The 23,837-nt window shown below is 37.7% G+C and overlaps 1 protein-coding gene across 8 annotated transcripts in view; it reads right to left on the bottom strand.

Annotated features, from left to right (window-relative positions):
• Positions 1 to 23,837, bottom strand: part of CHD6 (chromodomain helicase DNA binding protein 6) — a 186,915-nt gene that overhangs the window by 114,233 nt on the left and 48,845 nt on the right. For 5 of the 8 annotated variants that reach the window (XM_072631470.1, XM_072631477.1, XM_072631474.1 and 2 more), the window contains exons 2-5: positions 17,303 to 17,357; positions 2,803 to 3,314; positions 2,162 to 2,309; positions 659 to 808 (exon numbers count right to left, since the gene is read on the bottom strand). In XM_072631470.1, the coding sequence (XP_072487571.1) occupies positions 659 to 808; positions 2,162 to 2,309; positions 2,803 to 3,314; positions 17,303 to 17,329 (837 nt within the window). In that variant the 5' untranslated portion in view covers positions 17,330 to 17,357. The remainder of the gene's footprint in view (positions 1 to 658; positions 809 to 2,161; positions 2,310 to 2,802; positions 3,315 to 17,302; positions 17,358 to 23,837) is intronic. The other 3 variants (XM_072631473.1, XM_072631475.1, XM_072631476.1) reach the window with 1 other exon arrangement.

Raw genomic sequence — 23,837 nt, 5'->3', positions numbered from 1 at the left:
ATGAGAAGATATGAATGAACTCCTATAATAAAAAAGGAATGCATAGGAGAATTAGGTAAACGAAGACAAAAATGTACAAATAGGTTTGAAGTTGGCAAAATCACTTAAGGAAAATGAGAGACAGAAATTATTTCTAAAGGATCCTATAAAGTAGGAACCTTGGCAAAGCTTTTATCTTATTCTTCCAAAACAAGGGTGTTAATGAATTACAGTCTAACAGACTCCTCTAGAGCATGCCAAAATGTTCTTTTGGAAGATGATGGGTTATTTAATGCTGCAGATATTCCAACCAATATTGTAGTAATTTCGACATAAAAGCAAATGATAGGAGAAAAAATTTGTCTGGACTACTTTTTTCATGGAAGTTGTCATTCATAATAAGCTAGTTAAAGTTAGCCTATCTTACTAGACTAGCAGCCTACACTTTAGGGAGTCTGAAGAGGTGTGTAGAAGAGCGACTACTAATATCTGCACATGCCTATCTTCTAATTCCACCCAAAGTAATGTATTAGGGTCATAGCAGAGCCATAGGAATGAGCTGCTTAGAAACAATAGTGGGCTTTCCCTCTTAAGGGGCAGTTACAAAAACAGGATTGAGTCAAAGAAACTTGCAAGTCAAATGCCCTATTTTGTTAGGTCTTCTTCCTAGTGACCATACCTCTGCTTGCCAGGCCAGGGTGGAAGCTGAGAGAGCTGAGGTACGACCAGCCCCTAGAACTGCAATTGTTTCTCCATCATCATCCACCACTTTGAAGTCCAGGTCCTCATTGTACTTTCTTCTCTTCACCTGTCGTCCTGAGCGTCGTTTCTACAGAACAAACAAATCTAGTCAGGACCGAACTGTTTCTTCTGCCAAAGCCAAATTTCAGGGACCTGAGGGGAAGTTCCATCTCTTTTTCTCAAATGGTACAAAAGAATCCAGTGAGTTTTACCAGCAACTATTCAGGTTATGTGTTCCTCCCTAGAAAACCCAATACATGAAAATCAGACTTAACAAAGTGTATGTTTTCACACTTTGTCAAACAATTCTTTTCTAATAAGTGCTGAACCTGACTTGAATCAAAAGCTATGTGAACCCATATCTCCTCCTTTATGTGATCTCTAACCCCTACCAAAACATTCCTACTACAGGCAAAATGACTTTAATTTTAAGAACTTCCCAAACCACATCTGCAAACCATTCTCATTACTCTGCCACACTGCCTACATCCTCCTTTGGAGTCATGAAGATTACTAGCCTTGTGGACCTCAAGCCCCACTGATCTCTCCCAACCTCCTTCCATGACTTTGCCTTTCCCATTTTGCTAACTCTCAATATTTCTCTTATGATGCACAAATTATAAAAACCATGACTGGAGCTAGAAAAAATCCATACACTCCTAGTTTACAAGCAATATTTTTATTTGGCATGCCAGAATACTGATTATTTTCAGACAGCGGCCTACTCCTACTCACTAAGGTTCCTCTTCTGACAATAGATCTATGATTCTATGATCCTATGATCTACACAATTTAGGAGGTTTTGAGATGTAGAAAAGATCTGCAAAAAGTTGAAACTGCATGATCACAGATATTCCTTTAAACACAGAATAGCTGGGGGGCACTTCAATTAAGTCAGCATTTCCAGGACCTTCAAAACAAGCCAGAGATTAAGTTCCATGAGGGAAACTGTTTGAGTCTTCATATCCCCAGCTAATGAATGTTTATTGAACCAAAGGTAAAAAGACAACTGGAGCTATGAAGGGGGTAAAGTCCTACCTAAAGCAATATTAACCTGGACACCACTTTAATTCCTTGAGTTTTAGGTAGACTTTAAATTGGCTTTGGTGAATCTCCCAATCTGTCCTGGAGTAAGGAGCCCATTCTTATCTCTAACTCAACATTTTAGAGCATTCAGATTTTAAAATTACTTGTACAAACAGTGATAGTAACCTGGATCCTAAAATTCTTAGAAGGATGTAACTCCCTCTGAAAAGAACACTGGTCCCAAAAGAGTACACTAAGAAAAGGCCTATTCACCACTTTCTGTATTTCTGATGAAGTGTAGGACTCAGATTTACAGAAGTAAACCAGAGGCAGGAATAAATTAGTAACAAAATGGCAGAGTAAGCAAGATCCCATTTAGAAGTGTATCCAAAGTGGTTCCCAGCCATAGCTATACCTGGCTGTCAGCAGACTCAGTGGATTCCTCTGTGTTTTGATGAGATGAACTCAATAGGCCTTGATCCAGCTCTAGGCTTTCCACTGATATATCGTTTTTCCTTTTCCCTTTCTTCCTTTTCTCTACTGGAGTTGGTCCTTGCTCTTTGCTACAAGGAAAAATAAAGAGTTAAATTTCTTGACATGACGAATTAAACCTATTGGGTAGTTTTAAAAACTCTAGTATTAAATATACACATAGATGATAAGACTGCTTACTCGATGCACACACAGGCTGGGAAGTGGTTCAGAAAATGTGAATTAAAGTCTAGCAATGCCCCCTGCCATCCCAAAATCCCAGATAGCATGGCTCCAAGACCAAAAGAGTATCAATAGCATTTTTAGTTTTTCATCAAAACAGAAGTTTTGCTTATGTTTACAATAAGCAAAAGACTTTTAAAGATTTACTGGTCTACTTGGAAGACAGTAGTCTTCCTAAGTCAAATCCTTAAAATTAAAGCCAAAGAAACTTCAACTCCTTTTCATATCACACAGTCTAGATGCAGTCCTCATATGCTAAAGTAAGACACAGTGTTTTAATATTTCCAGACTCGATGCAGGAAGAGATAAGAAATAATGAGCAATGAAAAAAAAGATTCCAACCTGGCCTTCTTGGTTTTCATCTTGGGTGTAGAATCTGTGCTACTCCTTTTGTCCTTAGCATCCTTGGATAGTTTGGGTTCCCTTGGTTTCCTCGACTTCCTAACAGTCTCCTTTTGTTTCAGCTCCTTCTGCTTTTTAGGCTCTTTGGCCTTTTTAGGTTCTTTTGGTTCTTTAGGTTCTCTCTTCCTCTTTGGTTTGGGTTCTTTATCCTTGACTCCTTTCCCCACAGCCTCTTGTTCACTTGGGTCCTTTTTCTTCCGTTTCTTCTTCACCCCCGTGCCTCCACCTCCACTATCCTCCATCCCATTATGGGATGTCATTTTCCTAGGGAAAAGGTGATCAGCATCTTCAGCTGGATAGAGTTCTTTCTCAAGGATACAGTGACTGGCCAAATCTGTAATTTTCTCTTCCTGATCAGTGCTGCTAACAAATGAAGACTGAGACTTGTACTCACAAGTAACAGAGGCATCAGACATTGGGGAGCGACTCAGAACTTTTAAATTTGAAAACTGCTGCAGATACAAGACCAAAAAAAAAAAAAGATTAAACTTCCCTTTAATACTCAATACTTAAAGATCTGTTATAAGCTCAAATGCATGCAAAGAATTCCCTCTGGCACACTTTATAAGTGACAAGTGAAAACCAGTATATCCCGAGTTTTTATGAGTTCCTATGGTATAGATACAAACTTTGATGAGTCATATTCTGGAGGGCATTTACTATTCACCTCCACCAAAAAGTCTCTGGTACTGGTGTCAAACACAAAATGGCAGGTATGCTGTCCTAACCCAGCATGGCATCATTTATGCTTATCTCTTATCTTAATTTATGAAGTAAAAAAGAACTAAATGTGGACATAATATCTGGAACAGATAAAATGACTGGATTCCATTAAGACTCTATTGTTTTATTCCTACCAAAATCTACCCTCTTTACTTCCTTGTCCATATATAAAATATAGAGGGCAAACATGAAATAGCAAACTACGGTCAAAAACATGTGAAGCAAGGCAAACAAAATTAGTTTTACTACTTTAAGGCTACAGCACATGCCTGGCCAGAAAGAATATTACACAGCTTCAATAATCCATCAGTGAATAAACATTTATTAATAAGTTCCTACAACATGCAACAGAGCTTCCAGAAACAAAAATAAAAAGGTTCCTGATTCTAAGGAGCTTACATTATGTTGGGGAAGGGGGGAAACAATACATACGTAAGTATATACAAAAGAAATACAAGGTAATATTGGTGGGGGAGAGGAAACTAGCAGCAAGGAAAACCACATGAATAAAGGCTTCCTACAAAACAGTGGAGTTTGAACTGAGTAGTGAAGGAAACAAATGATTCTAAGAGGAGGTAATGAAGGAGTGCGTTACCAACAGGGGGGTTGTCTAGTGTGAAGCATGGAGACAGGAAATTACATGTCAAGTGTAAGGAACAGAAGTCAGCCAATTTAGCTGGACCAAAGTAAGGAAGTAAGGAAGGGAATAAGGTGGTATAAGAGGGCTAGAATGTGGATTGGGGGGTCAGGTTATAAAGGGCTTTAAAGATCAAATAGAGATTATATTTGATTCTGTAGGAAATAAGAAGACACTTGAGTTTATCAGGTAGACCATTCCTGTACTTTAGGAAAATCACCTGAGGCATTGTATATATTACTATGCATGCAGTACTATACATTATAATACTATACGATGTTTGCTTCTATGCTTCACATTTTTGGACAAGGAGATAAAGAAGGTAGACCTTAGGGAAATAAAACAATAATGCCCAAGTGGGATCTGATCATTTTACCTCTCCACATTCAGTTCTTTTTTACTCCAAAAATTAAGATACAAAGTGAACAGAGATTTTATACTGGGTTTGGACAACATGGTATTTTGTGTCTGGATGGTCTCGAAATGGAAAAGACTTGAGGCAGAGAGACCAGTTAGGAGTCTACTGAAAAGACCAGGCAGGAGGTTATAAGGGTCTGAAGCAGGCGGTTAGCTACACAAATAGAAAGAAGAGGGATATGAGAGATGATGTCTCGGAGGTAGAAACCACAAGATCTGCAAATGATTAGATATGTAAGTATGTAATGGGATAACACTGGGTTTACAATCTCAGATAGAAGCATGGTAATGCCGTTGAGCAAATTGGTAAGTTCAGAAGAGGGGTAGACTTTTGGGGGAAAATGAATTTAGTTTTGGACGTAGTGAAATGACTATGGAAACCCAGAATGAAATCAGAACTGAAAATTAAGAGATCTTTACTACCTTTGGAGAGAACAGTTTTAATTTACTGTTTAGTTGTTTTCAATTGTGCCCAACTCTTCATGAACCCATTTGGGGTTTTCTTGACAAAGATAGTGATTTGTCATTTCCTTCTCCAGCTCATTTTACAGATGAGGAAATTGAGGCAAACAGGGTTAAATGACTTGCCAACAGGGTCACACAGCTGGTGTCTGAGGGAAGATTTGAACTCATGAAGATGAGTCTTCCTGACTCCAGGCCTGGCTCTCTACCCACTATACAAGTTCAAAAGCACAGACTTAAAGATTGAGAAATGAGAGGAGAACATGAGGCAACCAATATATACTTTTTTTCCTAGATATTTATTTATGAAAGGAAGAAAAGTATCTTTAGAAAATTTATCTTTTTATTTTTAATCTAATACCTCTAAAAGGGACATTTTCATATACAAAGTATGACTAAAAGGATTACTAGCCACTCAGCAAGTGCAAAGAATGAAATAATCTCCAACTGCAAGGAATTTACATTCAAATGGAGATAAGTACATATAAAATTAACAAATAAAAATAAAACAGTATCAGTTATCATTCATATAACACTTGGGTTTGCAAAGTACCTTACAGATTTCTCATTTTATCCTCACAGCAATCCTGGGAGATTGGTGCTAATATTATTCCCATTTTACAGATAAGGAAACCGAGGCAGACAGGTTAAGTGACTTGCCCAGGATGTCTGAGGCCAAATTTGAATTCTAGTGTTCTCAACCAGGTCCAGTGCTTTACACACACACACTCACACACACACACACACACACACACACACACACACACACTCTCTCTCTCTCCTGTAAAAGTCACTACTACTGAAGGTTAATTCACCAAAATAGTACACGTGGCAAAATCTAGAGATCTAGAAACTCAGGAATCTTTTAAACCATGGCCCATTTTACTGATCAGTTTTAAAGAAAGTCAGTTTTTAACAACAAATACTTATAATCTACTGTTTGTACACCCCTTTATTTTACACTGAGGAAAAAGATAAAAGGAGATGGTACAACAATCAAAATGTCAATGGATATCTTCACAGAATTAGATAAATTCTTAACAGTTCTTAGGGCAAAATAAAGATCTGTTTTGCTTAACTATTTCACAAGGAAGTGGTCTATGGAGGAATAATAGGGAAATGACAGCAAAGAAAAATAAGCATCAACAAAACACTTCAAAACAAAAGAAAAATAAACCATGAAACTACAAAAATGAGTGGAAAGCTCCGAATATGATACTAGAAGGTACTATAAAGATATACTTTTAAGAAAAGAAACTATCTGTGGTTCATACTCTTTGACTCAGAGATTAAAACTATATGGACTATTAATGGGGAGGTTACAGACAACAAGATCTAAATACATATGGCTATATGTACATATTCATAGTCATTTTATTTGTGATAACAAAAAGTTAGAAACAAGATATGTATCCATTAATGGGAGAATGGCTAATAAATTATCAAATAAAAGTGTAATGGAATTACTGGAATACTGTAGGGAACAAAAAATACAAGTAATTCAGAAAAATGTGAGAAAGCCTATAAAGATACTATATATAAAGTGAAGAAAATTGAGCCAAAATAATAATACACATATTAACTTCGACAATAAATAAAATTAACAATGAGAAATAACAAAACTCTGGTGAAATAAAACAGTCAAATGTTCTAGGCTAAAACCTAAATAAATTAAATCTGCAACAATCTGTTGATCTACTAATCTCTTAACCTGACAAAAAAGGAAATGAGGTCAGTCTAGCATGACCTGTTCTTGATGAAACCATGCTATTTTCTTTTTGTGATTACAACTTCCTTTTTCAAATGTTCACTAACCATCCCTTTAATGCAATAATCTAAAATTGTTCCAGGAATTAAGTTCATCAGCCTATAGTTTGTAGGTTACATTCTCTTCTCTTTTGGAAAATTAGGTTTTTTTTGTCTTTCTCCAGTCCTTCAGTACCCTGCCTACTCTCTATATCTCTGTGATCTTTCAAAGACAACTGAGAATAGCTCAGCAAACACATCTATCAGTTATCTGAGTAGCCATCAATGTAGTTCAACAGAGTCTAATGCCTTGACTCTAAGTATCAAAGGCAGCTAAATGGTCTCCTACTCTACACTGAATACCAAGTCTATTAAACATTTTATTATTCTTTCCATTCCAAAGATGTCAGGATTAATCAGTTAGCCAGAAAGCCAAAAAGAATTTATTAAGTGCAAACTATATGGTAGGAACTATGCTAAGAATTAAGACTATGAAGAGAAGTAAAAAAACAGTCCTTAGACCCAAAGAATTCAGATTTTAATGGGAGAGAGAATATTTAAATAACTACATATATGTACATCTTGTGTACAAGATGTATACAGAGGGATTATAATCTCGAGATGAAAGTCATTTACAACGGGGAGAGCCAGAAAAAGCCTCCTGAAGAAGGCAGCATTTGAGTTGAGTCATGAGGGAAACCAAGAGGCAGATGTGAGGAGGGAAAACATTTCCATGAATGGGAGTCTAGAAGTGAATGTAGCTGGATTGTATAGTGTATAAAGAATGGAATGGCAGGAAGTGACAGGTTGTAAAGAATTTTAAATGTCAAAGATAGTACTTTATATTCAATAATGGAGATAGCAAGGTGCTACTGGAGTTTAATGAGAAGGGGGACAATATAGTCAGACTTATGCTTTAAAAAAATCACTTGGGCAGCTGAGTGGAGGATGGATTGGAGTGAGGACAGACTTGAGGCAGAGAGAGTTTTTAGAAGGTTACTACAATAGTCCAAGTAAGAAGTGCTGAGACCCTATATTAGAGTAGCTGTGTGAATAGAAAGAAGAGGATGTGTACAACAGTGTTGAGAAGGTAGAAATGACATCATATGATAATAAACTGGATATATGAGGTAACTGCAAATGAGGAATTAAAGATGATTCCAAAACTGCTAACTTGGGTGACTGGAAGGATGGTAGTGCCCCTTCAAAAGTAATACAAAAGTTGGGAAGACAGAAGGGTTGGAGGACAAAGACAATGATTTCTATTTTGGACATGTTGAGTTTGAGATACCTATAGGACATCTGGTTCGAGATGTCCAAAAGGCAGTTGGTGACATGAGACTGAAACTCAAAAGAATTTAAGGCTGGATATATAGTTCTGGGAATCATGTGCACAGAAATGAGAGTTGAAATCATGGGAGCTTATGAAATCACCAAGCAAGGTAGCAAAGAAGGAAAAAAAAAAAGTCCAGGACAGAGCCTTGGAGGATACCCATGGTTAGTGGACAAGACCTGGATGAAGATGTAGCAAAGATGACTGAGGAGCAGTAAAGACAATTACACAAATGTGTAACTGGAAAGGGACCTTGGGAAATAATTTAGTCCAATCCCTTCATTTTGCAGGTCAGGAAACTTAGGCTCAGTAAGACTATTAAATGGCTTGCCCGAAGTCCATAGCTATTAAATAGTGATGTAGCTTCTGTCTCTAAATCCAGGGCTTTCCCCATTATACCGTGCTACCTCCTTGGCAAAGAAAACAGAAACAAAATAAAAAGTGAGCAGCTCTGCCTTTTAACTTTATCATGCTACCAGCTCACAGATCCCAAGCAGTGGTCCTATCTCTTCCCTAATGTTCCTCTTTCCCCAAAGATGTTGCTTTCTATTTCATTTCTCTGCCTTTCTTGCTGGTCTCAGTCTAAAACCTTTGCCTCTTGACAGTATAGTATCACAGGGCTAGAATGTATTTCTGTATTTCTCCTCTGATACCTGCCCCAGCCTTCTAATTTGGTGACTGATATCATTTGGAAGCATGATCATCTCTTCATAATAGAAGGCATTTACAGGGCACTTTAAAGTATAAAAGGCTTTATTTATTGTGTCATTGGAAACTCCAAACAACCCTCTAGAGTCGGTGCTATAGTTATTACCATCCTCATTTTATTGATAAGGAAATAGAGGTCAGGGAAGTTAAGTGATTTACCCAGAATTACATAGTTAGTAGGTATTAGAAGCAGGATTCAACACTTATCTTCCTTACTACAAGTGCAGTGCTAAATTCTTCTCCTCATCAAATTATTTGTCTTTGTGGTTTCAGAGTTTTATTCCTGATAAAGAGATACCTATGGCCAGGAAGGCTGACTTTCAAATGGGCTGGAATAGCTAGCAGCTCTGCTCAACAAGATCTACTGTGGCCAGTACTCTAGAGCTTCATCAAGAATCCAACACAAACAGGATTGGGTTGGCTGTCTCCAGAAAAGAGAAAATGAAATAAACAAGGACAGTTAGGCTAAGATTCTGCTCTTTATTTCAGATAAATAAATACACACATAGACACAGACACACACAGACAGAGACACAGACACACACACAAACACACACACCTGACTATGTTCTCTGTACATTTGTATTGAAGACCAGTAGCAACTATTCAATCAACTGTGCCCTTAATGCTTCACAAATCCTTTTAATCCTCCCTAATTATCCCTATCTCACCAGCAGAAGGTATTCCAAACCTGGTCTTCCCTCCACAAGTCCCCCACTTTGCTCCTTCCTCCTCCCCTCTTAGCTACAGACTTTGCCTCTTACTTTACTGAGTAAATTGAGGCCATTCAACATTATCTTCCTCATCTACAACACTCTTCATTTCAAAAATCCCCATTTTACTCCAATTTCTGATAATGCAGTGGCCATTCTCCTTGTCAATACTTAGTCCAATCTTCTCCTGTCTTCATCAGATTATTTCCCTCAATCTTTCCTTCCTCTTTATTTTCCAATCTCTCTCTATGTGCTAGTTACTTCTCTAAGGCCATCAAACATGCCCAAATCTCCCCTACTGTTAAAAAAAAACTAGACTTCACTAAACCTCACCCTTCCCTTAAGCTATCATCTTGTATCTCTTCTTTTCTAAGCCAAGCCTAGAAAAAGCTTCCTACACTTGCTACTTTAAATTCTTTTTTCTCACTCACTTCTCAATCCTTTAAAATATGCCTTCTGAACTCATCATTCAACTGAAACCATCAAAACCCTTATCCTTCCATATATATCCTAAATGCTATGTTTGATACTGCTGACTACCTTCTCCTCCTGGGTTTTCTACTTCTTCTCTTCCCCTTTCTTTCCTTGTCTGTTTTTTCTCTCTACTTCTTGGTCTCCTTTGCTGGTTTATTATCCTTATCATGTCCCCTAACTATGGGTGTTCCCTCTTCTCTTCTTCCTCTATATTCTTATCCCATGAATTTAACTATTATCTCTATGCAGATGACTCACAGATTTATATAACCAGTCCAAGTCTTCCCCATGAGCTCTAGTCCTAGCTCACCAATTGTGTACTGGACATTTCAAACTGAATGTCACAGAAACATTTAAAATTCAACATTTCCAAAATTGAACTCATTATCTTCTGGTCCTCTCCCCCTCAAAACCATCCCATCTTCTAAATTTCCTTATTCCTATTAAAGGTAACACCGTCCTAACACCATCCTAGCAGTTTAGTAACTTCACCCTACATAGCCAATCAGCTGATAGATCTTATTGTTTCTCCTGCCACAACATCTCTTGTACCTGACCCCTTCTCTCCATACTCAGCTACCATCTTAGTTCAGGTCCCTATCACCTCTCAGATGCTGCAACAGCCTCTTAGCTGATCGACCTGATTCAGGTCTCTCACCACTCCAATCTATCTCATCCAAATTTTTCTTAAGTGCAGATCTGACCATCTGACTCCCCTATTCAATCAATTCCAGTGGTTTCCTATTATTCTAGGATAAAATATGAACTCTTCTGTTTAGTTTTTAAAAAGCCTGGTCCCAATCTATTTTTTCTAGTTCCACAGCAGCTTATTACCCTAGCACACTACACATTCCAGCCAAATTAGCACCTTTCATTTCTTCACACATCTCCCATTTCCATACCTTTGCAATGGCCATCCTATATGCCTGGAATGAACTCCCTCTTCACCTCTGCTTCTCTATCTCTCTTCCTGTAAGAGACACCTCAAGTGTCATCACACACACACACACACACACACACACACACACACACACACACACACACACACACACACATTCTTTCTTAATCATCCCAAATGATAATACCCTCCCTCTCAAACTACTCTGTATTTAACTACCTTGTATACATTTGTATTTACTTTCTATTTATGTTGTATGTGTACATATATCTCTTCCTCAAGAATAAGCTCCTTATGAGTAGTGATTGTTTCAATCTTTGTACTAGTATTACAATACCTGGCACAAAATAGGCATTAAATAAAACATGTTGATTAAATGACTACAGAATAGTTGCTAAGCAGTCACTGGTAAAAGGCATTTCCTTCTTGTGAATTCACTACAACAGTGAAATCACAGATCTGAACAATAAAATTCCCTGACTGTGTACAACAGAAGTAGTAGTAGTGGCAAAGAAAAACAAATCTAGAAACCCTGGGTTTTGTGGTAGATTAAAGAAAGGGTTATAAAGGATACATTAAGCCCATGGTAACAGAGTAACACAGTAACAGATTTTTGGGGGGTCCAGACCTATGATTTCATTAGTGTTCAGAACAGCAGTGAAAAAATTTCTCTTAATGGAAATCTGCAGCAGAGGACTGAAAGATGAAGTGACGTGCCGAGGCTCTCAAATCTGATCTATAACAGAGGTGGCACTTGAATCTAGGTCTTCTTGACTCTTGGGCTCTAGTGCCAATATCATACTTCCTCTCAACGCTGACAACAATTTTCTCAAAATTCATTAAATATCACCCATATCATGTTTTTCTTTTCTGATGTTTACTTAAAATTATTCAATATGACAAAAAGCTGAGAATGGCTTCAATATTTCCAAAAACCTTTCATTTCCAAAGAAATACGTATGTATTTTGGAGGTTTCTTTACATTAATTACCTCAAATCCATGCCAACAGAAGTAAACAACCTACACTGTAATCAGATCTGAGATTCTAGCCTATTACTTACATAAATTATTGTTTATAGTTATAATCAGGCCAAATGTGATTAAGTTTCCCTGTCTTCTGGTTAGCAGTTCAATGACAAATTATTATTACTGTTTTTACCAGGATTTTTAAAATTTGAGACTAAATAAAGGGTGGTGAAGTAACAATCCTTTAAAAAAACTTTTAAGATTCATATTATACACACACACACACACACACACAAATTTGTGAGGTTTTTACTGATGACTCTTAAGCACAGATGTTTCTTTCAACATGAAAATGATTTGTTCCTAGGATTTTGCCCAGATTATCAGGATTCTGCCTGTAATAAAATGCTCATTTTTCTCTCTTCTGATAGTAACCAGTACTCAACTTTAACTACTAGATGAGTTAAATAAAGCACAATGATTTATTCAATCATGACTTTTTTTGCTTAAGATTGGTGACAAACAGGTCAAAAAGTTCCACTAATTGGTCATTTTAATTTTTCCTCCCAAGGAGAAACAAGGTGGCTACATTCCTAGTTCTCTATATAGTGGCTCAGGCTCTCGAGTATGGTGTGTTAGCTAGAACTAGCAAGTTCCCAGTCAGTGATATTTCCATCCTACCCTACAGCACCACAGGCTCTGCTATGAATTAGTATGACCATTTTTGAAAGCAATCTGGGATTACGCAAATAAAATTACTAAAATGTCCATACCTTTTGACACTCTACTACTAAGCATACACCCTGTTGATAAAAGCAAAGTTCTATATACACCAAACTATTTTACAGCACCTTTTTTTTTGTGGTAACAAAGAACTAAAAACAAAGCAGAGGAACACTGATTAGGAAATAGTAAATAAATTGTAGTATGTAATGGAATATTACTGTGCTGTAAAAAAGTGCATGAAATATAAACACAGAAAATCATGGAAAGATTTATATGAAGCGATACACAATGAAGTAACTAAGCAGGGTCAAAAAAATAATACACAGAATAACTACAACAATGCAAATGAAAAGATCCCAAACCACTACAATGTAATAAAAATACATGTAAAATTACAAAGAACAAGCATGGCCCCAAAGATGAGGCATGAGAAGATACCTCCTCTCCTGCCTTTGCAAAGGTGGGAGTTTCAGGAGCATGGAATTGCAAATATTTTCAGACTTTTTGTATATATTCATCAGTTTTGCTGATTTCTTTACTTCCTTTTTTTCTTAAAAAAAAAAAAAGAAATCTTTGTTATATGTGATGGGCCTCTGGGAGGGCATTTGCAGAGGGAAAGATGCAGATGGAAATTTAGGCAATGTAACATGAAAAGACATCAACAAAAACGTATTTTTTTAAAAGAGTGACTGACAGATTTCAATAGGCTAACTAAAGTTTCAAAATATGGGGCGCCAAGATGCCCCAATTCTATATACCCAAACAAGAATCAAAGGTCCAGTTTTCTTTTTTTTTTTCCCCCAGTTTTCTTCTGACCAAAGTTATAAGATCCCAGTTAAGCATAAAGGATTTTGCACGGCTTACAATGAACAAATTCTCATCTCCTCTAGAAAACAGCCATGAAAATGTCAGCAACTCACTCATATCATGATGATTTGAACAAAAAAGCTCAATAACTTAATACTAAAACCTCATTTCTTGGGGAGCGGAGCCAAGATGGCAGAGTAGAAAAATGCACATACACATAGCTCCGAACCCACAGCCCATAGAACACCTGTAAAAAAGAACTCCCGGTGAATTCTGGAGCAGTAGAGGCCACAGAACGGTGGAGTGGAGGAGATTTCTGTTCCAGAGAGCCCTGCAAACCTCTTGCAAAAGGTCCATCACCCTGTGGACATGGAGCCGAGCCCAGCCATGCCGTGGCCGTGGGGCGCTGAGAGGAGCAGATCTGAGCGGCCTTCGGGGACAGAATCTCCAGCAGCCGTGCGGGTCCCTCCACCCACAGGTGACAGGGGTCAGTGAGAGGGTCTCTTTGGCAGGTCAAGAGGGAAGTGGGGTGCCCCCATAACTCAGGCCCCCTTGGGAGGCAGCAGCAGAGGCGGCAGCAGACCAGGGCTCCCTAAGCAGGCAGGAGCCCAGACCCATTGTTGAAGGTCTCTGCATAAACCCCCTGAGGGAACTGAGCCCAAGAGGCAGCCTGCCCCCACCTGAGCAGCTGAACTTAATCTCACACTGAATAGCAGCCCTGCCCCCGCCCAAAGCCCTGAGGCTGGGAAGCAGCATTTGAATCTCAGACACCAAGCACTGGCTGGGAGGATGCGAAGGCGAAGTGGGTGTGGAGAGGACACTCAGAAGTCAAGTCACTGGCTGGGAAAATGACCAGAAAAGGGAAAAGAAATAAGACTATCGAAGGTTACTTTCTTGGTGAACAGGCATTTCCTTCCTTCCTTTCTGATGAGGAAGAACAATGCTTACCATCAGGGAAAGACACAGAAGTCAAGGCTTCTGTATCTCAGCCCACTCAATGGGCTCAGGCCATGGAAGAGCTCAGAAAGGATTTTGAAAATCAAGTTAGAGAGGTGGAGGAAAAGCTGGGAGGAGAAATGACAGACATGCAGTCAAAGCATGAACAGCAGGTCAGCACCCTGCTAAAGGAGACCCAAAAAAATGCTGAAGAAAATAACACCTTGAAAAATAGGCTAACTCAACTGGCAAAAGAGGTTCAAAAAGCCAATGAGGAGAAGAATGCTTTCAAAAGCAGAATTAGCCAAATGGAAAAGGAGGTTCATAAGCTCACTGAAGACAATAGTTCTTTCAAAATTAGAATGGAACAGATGGAGACTAATGACTTTATGAGAAACCAAGAAATCACAAAACAAAAGCAAAAGAATGAAAAAATGGAAGATAATGTGAAATATCTCATTGGAAAAACAACTGACCTGGAAAATACATCCAGGAGAGACAATTTAAAAATTATGTGACTACCTGAAAGCCTTGATCAAAAAAAGAGCCTAGACATCATCTTTCATGAAATTATTAAGGAAAACTGCCCTGAGATTCTAGAACCAGTGGGCAAAATAAATATTGAAAGAATCTACCAATCACCTCCTGAAAGAGATCCAAAAAGAGGCACTCCTAGGAACATTGTGGCCAAATTCCAGAGTTCCCTGGTCAAGGAGAAAATATTTCAAGCAGCTAGAAAGAAACAATTCAAGTATTGTGGAAATACAATCAGGATAACACAAGATCTAGCAGCTTCTACATTAAGGGATCGAAGGGCATGGAATAGGATATTCCAGAAGTCAAAGGAACTAGGACTAAAACCAAGAATCACCTACCCAGCAAAACTGAGTGTAATACTTCAGGGGAAAAAATGGTATTTCAATGAAATAGAGGACTTTCAAGCATTCTTGATGAAAAGACCAGAGCTGAAAAGAAAATTTGACTTTCAAACACAAGAATGAAGAGAAGCATGAAAAGGTGAACAGCAAAGAGAAGTCATAAGGGACTTACTAAAGTTGAACTGTTTACATTCCTACATGCAAAGACAATATTTGTAACTCTTGAAACTTTTCAGTATCTGGGTACTGGGTGGGATTACACACACACACACATGCACACGCACACATACATAGAGACAGAGTGCACAGAGTGAATTGAAGAGGATGGGATCATATCTTAAAAAAATGAAATCAAGCAGTGAGAGAGAAATATATTGGGAGGAGAAAAGGAGAAATGGAATGGGGCAAATTATCTCTCATAAAAGAGGCAAGCAAAAGACTTATTAGTGGAGGGATAAAGAGGGGAGGTGAGAGAAAAACATGAAGTTTACTCTCATCGCATTCCACTAAAGGAAGGAATAAAATGCACACTCATTTTGGTATGAAAACCTATCTTACAATACAGGAAAGTGGGGGAGAAGGGGATAAGCGGGGGGGGGGGGGGAATGATGGAAGTGAGGGCATGGGGAGGAGGGAGCAATTTGAGGTCAACACTCCTGGGGAGGGATAGGATCAAAAGAGAGAATAGAAGTAATGGGGGACAAGATAGGATGGAGGGAAATATAGTTAGTCTTATACAACACGACTACTATGGAAGTCATTTGCAAAACTACACAGATTTGGCCTATATTGAATTGCCTGCCTTCCAAAGGGAAGGGGTGGGGAGGGAGGGAGGTAAAGAAGTTGGAACTCAAAGTTTTAGGAACAACTGTTGAGTACTGTTCTTGCCACTAGGAGATAAGAAATACAGGTAAAGGGGTATAGAAAGTTATCTGGCCCTACAGGACAAAAGAGAAGATGGAGACAAGGGCAGAGAGGGATGATAGCAGAGAGAGCAGATTGGTGATAGGGGCAATTAGAATGCTCGGTGTTTTGGGGGGGGAGAGGACAAAAGGGGAGAAAATTTGGAACCCAAAATTTTGTTAAAATGAATGTTAAAAGTTAAATAAAAAAAAATAAATAAAACCTCATTTCTTAATCCCTGTCTACTCCTATCATCCAAAATTGTGAAACAAGAACAAAATACAAAAACAATGACCAATAATAGGAGAACAGGGTCAGAATCAGAGATTTTTTTCTCACAAGGAATTCCTGGATAAGGAAACTCATGTGACCACACAAGTTGGCACTTTCCACAACTTAGTCTTAAAGTGTTGCCTCCAGGAAGGGGTATGCCCAGCTAACTCAAACCTACTCAAATTGTAAAATTTTCAATGTGAACACTGACACCTCAGAAACAGGCAAACTACAAATTAAGGCTTAATTTAATCTTTTGTTGATTATCTTTTGTTAATAATAAACAGATTAAACTTAAAAGTGTGCCAGGCATACTGATTGTTGAACATTAAGCAGCATACCTTTGCCTAGAGTATAGGGAGGTAAAGGAGTTTGTCTAGGGATATTCAACCAGCATGGGTCAGAGGCAAGATGTGAACCCAGGTCATCCTGGTTTTAAGGCCAAATCTATCCACTCATCATACTTCCTCACTATTGGTAATAATAATGAATAAGATACATCTTACACATAAAAGCAATGATATTTCAGTCAAATAAGGAAAATAAGAAAAAATTCTTCCCTCAACTCCATTTGCTTTGTGTTATAATTCACAGTATGTTCAATTATTACTATCTTTCTACCCCTCTGAGGTTGTACTGAATAAAGGAGAAAAATACCCAGTGACTTGGGACTCTCTAACCCATGGAACTAAGTCTTAAGTCACTATGCAGATAGAGGGAACCAAGCAAGCAGACATCCTCAGATATTAAAGAATGGGTCCAATACTGCACACACTAATTCCCATTAACATGCACCTAGATATTTTAGCCAGTAATTCAAAGGAGATATAGTCACCAACCTGTTTCTCTTTCTTCTGTATTTTCATTATCTCAACTGGGGGGAAAATCTTATTTCTGTAAAACAAAACAAACAACTCAAGGTGAAACCCAAAACATGCTGTTAATTTAAAAAATAAAAATATTTTTCTCAGACCTGACTGTACCACAAAGAAAATACTATGAAGGATTATTTTGTAGTCTATTTTTATTAGTCTTAAATTTTATTTTCCCAGAGAAAGTTTAAAACCTTAAGTGTTAAGTGAATAGTCAAGATTATATACTGAGTCTTACTATATGTGTACAATGTCTACTAATGAACATAGTAAGGTAAGGTAAAGTAATCCAATTCCTACTCTCATGGAAACTGTAATCTAATAGGGGAGATAAGGCATTTCCACAAAATCACCATAAGGCAAGATAAAATTTAGTATCACATAAAAGGTACAAAATGCTAATGGGAATTCAAAGGATGGTCTTAATACACCAACTGCTTCAGATCACTGAATCTTGCCAGATTAGAAGGGCTTTTGAGTATTTTCCCCTACTGTTGACAGCTACTGATGCTCATCTACTAAAATGCAAACACTTGAAACCAACATAATTTAGTAGAAAGAATTTTCATCTTCCAGAGACCTGATAAAATTCATTATTAGGAAATGAGAGCCCCAAACTCACTTCTCTTATGTGATTCTAAGTTAAGCATTACTGGTATAAAGTGTTAAGCACTACAATAAATGGCACACAAAGCCAATTAAGGAGCTTATAAACTAAAAGTTTTTGAAGGGAAAACATGTATAATGTTGTACAAAACTAGAAGAGGAATAAATTAAAACTATCTATTCCCAAAGATATGACAGAGATGTCAAAACTGAAAAGTAAACAAAGAATAGTCGGGTTTCTTTTTAAGAGACCATGGCTGTAAAATATTATCATTAAAAATTCAGAAACAAAATAATTCAGTCCTTTATGGCATGGTGGAAAAACCACTAGCTTTGAATTCAGACAATCTGGGTTCAAATTCTACCTCTTATCATAACTACCTGTGCAACCTTGGGTCTCAGTTTCCTCATCTGTAAAACTGGAGGTGGGGGGGGGAAGTATAGATGGACTCATGACCTCCAAGGTCCCTTACAGCTTCAAATTTACAATCCAATTATCTGTTACTTTTCCATCTGGTAAATCCTCGCCCCGCCCCCCTCCCCCCCCCCCCCCCCCCCCCGCCCCATTCAAAGACAGCTGTAAGTTATATTTGATGAATATATATTCCTTTCTCATTTACTGGCTTCCATAATCAGTAAGAGTATATTGTTTCTTTATCATGAACAAACATTTACTGAATGTCTCTGGTATAAAAGATGCTAAGTACATATCAAGGTCTAAGATATTCCTTAACCTCAAGAAGCTTCCATTCTAGACAGAAAGAAACAACACATACGATAAAAGAGAAACATTTATGTGAAGTAGAGTATTTTAAATGCAGAATGAACTTTCTTGCTTTCTATCCTGTTGAGCTGACAAGCATTTACCCACTGAGGAAAATGGAAAGTAGCATATAAAAAGGCAAGAGAGAAGACAAAAAGAATGACAAGATTACTAAGTCATTTAATACTAAGATCCAGTCAGAATTCATACAATGCATTAGAACACATCTGCTACATACCAAATATGTTCTAAGAGAGGTTTTCAGGTTATTATTGAGTACAGTCTCATTTGGTGGCAAGTAAATAGCCCACTCCTAAATCACACCCCCTCCCTTTTACATTCATTCACTCACTAGGTAACTTCCCTTAAGAAGCACTGTGTGCATTATACTGTGCTAGGTTCTGGAGTGGCTACAAAATTTAGGTCAGACAGCTTCCTGAGCTTCTAGCCTAGGTGAACAAAACATAAACATAGATAACTGTAATATTCAATATCACATTATAGGTGCACTAGAAAGCTACACAACAAAGTGCTATGTGAAACCCTAGATCAAAAGTCCTTATAAAGCAGGGGGATTAGAGGAAGTATTTCAAGGTTGGGAAGAAATTCCAAAGGACAAACGAGAGAGGGAGAATATTCTAGTCAAAGGGAGCAGTGTGCTTAAGGTAAATAGAGTGTGTGAGAGAAAGGAGGATGAATAGAGAGTGATCTGATTTGGCTGGAGCAGAAAGTTTAGGGAAAGAAGTGATACGGAATAAAGCTGGAAAGAATGGTGGAGGGCCTTGAGTGTCAGGGAAGAGTCTGACCTTTTCATTCAGTAGATAATAGGAAGCCATTGAAGATCTTCAAGCAGACCAGTACAGACCAAATGTTTGCAGATGAAAGATTATTCTAATAATAGGTAAGATGAAAGAAAAGAATCTGTTTGGAACTGACTTAAATAAGGGGTAAAGAAGAAGCATTTATGAAGTGCCTACTATGTGCCAGGCACTATGCTAAGCACTTAATAATATTATCTCCTTTGATCCTCACAACAACTCTGCAGATTGTAGATTTTTCGTACAAGAAGCTGAAAGAGCAGACGGTGAGGAAGTACAGACACTTGGTGAAAATAAATTTTTCCCCAATAAGCTTAGCAGTGAAGGAGAGTAAAGATATGGGAAAGTAACTAGGTGAGAGAGATGAATCAAGAAAAAGTATCTTTTTTGGTTAAGGCTCTAAATATGTTATAAATCAAGAAGTTAGAGGAGTGGAAGAAGAAAAAACTGATTTGGGTAGGGAGCAAATGTGGAAATAGTTGAGAATGAGTCAGTCTTTAGTATGAAAGAGATTGAGCATTCTTGAGCCATAGTTAGGAAGGATAATAAGATTAAAAGCTTGATTTTTCTTTCTGTTTTTTTTTTTCCTTTCCCTTCTTTATACTCAATTCAATATTTACTTTCTGTACAAGTATGTAGTACAAGGGATTGGAATGGGGGTGGGGATAGGGAGAGAAATACAAAGACAAAATAACTTTAAGGAGCTTATAATCTAGTTGAGGAGGTAAGATAGTTATACAACCTCAAAAACATAATAGGTGATTAGAAGATGTGGAGAGGTATGTAAACCCAACTTTGCATCTGCCTGGCATTCAGAAAGAATGTGAGGGAGAGAGAGAGAGAGAGAGAGAGAATGTGTGTGTGTGTATGTGTGTGTGTGTGTGTACACATGTTGGCTGACTGGCAGGGGAAGGGGGGGTGGGGAGTGGACTGAGTGGCAAACTAATTCACAGTCATCTCCAGGAAGAAATAGTATTCTGAGTGGAGAGCTGATTACATATGATGGGTTTAGGCAATAAATACCAGAAAATTAGCAAAGAAACAGATGAGGAACCTCTTCAGTAATGGAGTAGAATACAAAATAAATAAAAACCTTCAGCATTTTACACATTACTAAAAAAAAAAAAAAAACCCCAAAAAACCTAGGAGGAACTAACTATTAGAAAAAGAAACTCAAATCAAAATGACTGAAATCCATAAAACATATGATTGTCAATCTACCAAAACACATTCAGGTTTACATATTTAAACACATACACACAACCACAAAATGGCTATTATATAAATAAAGGTATAAATAATTAGAGAAAAATTCAATATTTGTGATCTGGTTGCTCCACACAATAGAAATGACGCTACCACCTAAATTAAATTCATGCTCTACCCCAAACTACCAATAGCTACTATATAGAACTAACAAAACAATTACAAAATTCACTTGGAAGAACAAAAATTTTAAAATTCAAGAGAAAGAATAAATGAAAATGATCTCACATCACATAGCAGTACTATTGGTTTAAAAAAATTGCGACAAATCACTAGCAAAGGCTAGTTAAGATCTAGATGCAAATTAACATAAATAATATGAACAGTTTTTAAAATGACCGCAAAATGTTAACCATATAGAAAATTATATGGGTCATATACAAAACAGAACTCATCAGTTTTTTGCCTCAAAACTAACCTTTTCTAATTTTACAATTTCTATCAAGGGTACTACTATCTGTCTACTCACTCATTTTCACAATCTCAGTGTCTTTTTTGACGCTTCACTCTCCTTACCTCTTCCCCTCCCCATATCCAATCAATTATCAAAGTCTTATTCTGTCTCCACAATCTCTCTCCCTTCTGTCCTTTCTTCCATTTACATGGCCACCATCCTGTTTCAAACCCTTACCAATTCACACCTATGCTAGTATAAGGACCTCCTAACTGCTCCAGCTGCCTCTAGCCTCCCAGACTCCTCCTCTTCATCTTCCCAAGTTGCCAAAATGATATTCCTAAAAGTTAAGCGTGACTCTGCCACACCCTGTGCTTTAAGAAGTTTTGGTGACTTCCTACTGCCTCTAGGATCAAATATACAAAGTCCTCGGCATGTCTCAATTCTACCCTACTTCATATTATTCCTCTTCACATACTCTACAATCCACTCCAATTGAACTTCTTCCTGTCTCTTTTACAGGATGTTCATTCTCTTCCTTTACGCCTTTACACAGGTATGGAATACACATACTTCTCTCCTCTGCCTCTTTCCCCTAGTTTCCTCTGAAGCTTAGCTCAAGCACCAAATTCTCCATGAACACTAATATATCCTTACCTGAAATTACCTTGTATCTACTGAGGATGTGTTCTGAATCTGTGTATATGCATGTATATTGTTTCCCCTATAAAATGGAAACTCCTCTAGGGCTGTGGCTATTTCATTCTTTTTTTTTTTTTATCCCCAGAGCTTTAGCATTAGTGCAGAAATACAAATTAAAACAACATTCAGGCATAACCTCATAGTCACCAAATTGAAACAGATGATAAAGGTTAGAAATCACACTAGAGGGGCTGGATGTACAATGTAAATTTGGCAAAGCTCTATACTAACTGGATACACATAACCAGGCTGGAAAACAATTTGGAATTAGTCAAGAAAAGTCATTAAACTATACCTTTTAGTTAGGAATCCACTATTGGATATATATCCTGATGGAGTCAATGACAGAAAGTCTCATAATGATCATAATATTCACAGTATTACTTTTTATAGTAGCAAAAAGCTGGAAACAAAGTATATGTCCAGGACTTGTGAACATCTTAGCAAATTATATAATTTGAATGTGATGGAATATCACGGCACCTCAGGGAAAAATATATATGAGGAATTCAGAGAAATACCAAGCAATTTGAACAGACACACAAGGAAGCAGAAACAAGAGACAAAGTATACGATGACCTTTTTTTCTGGCCTATGATTTCACTGACATAGAAAACTCCCAGTGAGGAAACTCTACTAATGGACGGCAAATTAGCATCTGTCTGGCAACAAATGAAAGAGCTTAAGTAAAGTGTACGCTATATGGGGGGAAAAACTTGCTAAAAATCAAAGTGGGTATGTAGAGCTTCCAGGAGAGGCTGGATGATCCCTGATTGGGCATGCTATGGTACAAAGGAAGTACGAATTGGGCAGAGTGGCTAATGACAGGTCATTCACAACTCTAAAGCTGTTTGACTCAGTGAAGATGCTACAACAAGGTCCACTGACAAAAGAGAGATATAAAAACCTACTTTAGTGGAAAATCTGTCTAAAAGAAATACCTACATAGAACAACTTACTCAAGAGGGAAACAAAACTTCCTTCAAAGGAACAACAGAAATGACCTGAGGAGGAATAGGTTTGAGTGTTCTCCAGGGAAGTAAATGAAGGTAAGGAAAACAACAATTCCAAATGTAAACCCAGACAATATGAGATGCACTAAAACTATTTCTAATTCTAATGGCTTCAAGTACAAAATTAGCCACTGAATTCAACAGATACTTGTACCTAATAAGCCTTTGGATTCTGTTTTAGGCCCTGTAGAAGATATAAAAGTGTAACAAGTGGTTCATGCCCTCAAAGAGTTTACAATTTCATTAGGGAAACAAAGCACAGGCTAACCATAACACAATATAAGCCTAAGTGGCCCAGGAGTGATACTGAAAGTACTGCGGGAATCTGGAGGCAGGAGACATGTCTGTGACTGCGGTAGTCAAGAAAGGCTTTGTGTAAAAGGTAGGTACCTGAGTTATACCTCGAAGGCCAGGTAGGATTTGGAAAGGAGATGGTAAGGATGAAGACACTGGGATAATGTAAAGGAATGAGGAAGACAGGGTAGGGCATGAGGATACTGAGGATGGAACCTTGCTTGGAACACAGAAGTCTTGTGAAAGATGGTATTAAAAACATTTTTAGGGTCAGATGATAAGCACTATATAATCTGGAAGGGAACAGAGGATACAGAATTGCAATTAGACCTGGATTCAAATCTGGCACAACACTTACATACAATAGTTGTGTGACACAATAGTTGTACAACCATGGTCAATCTTTCATCTAACTTCTCTAAGTCTCAGTTTCTTCATCTGTAAAACAGTGATAGCATTGCAGAAAGAATAATATGGCATAGTGAATAGAGGGGCAGCCTTGTAATCAGGAAAACCTGGGTTTAAGTACTGCCTCTGACACATAAGCTGTATAGTTATTTAAGGTCTCAGAGCTCCAGACAACTCTAACAATAAAAGATTCCATAGAATTAGTTGCCAAGCTTCGTTGGAGAGATGAATTTCTATT

This window comes from Notamacropus eugenii, chromosome 1 (genome assembly GCF_028372415.1).
Source record: "Notamacropus eugenii isolate mMacEug1 chromosome 1, mMacEug1.pri_v2, whole genome shotgun sequence".
Taxonomy (NCBI): Eukaryota; Metazoa; Chordata; class Mammalia; order Diprotodontia; family Macropodidae; genus Notamacropus; species Notamacropus eugenii.
The sequence above is the reverse complement of the archived record's forward strand: the minus strand, read 5'-3'. Positions and strand labels throughout refer to the sequence as shown.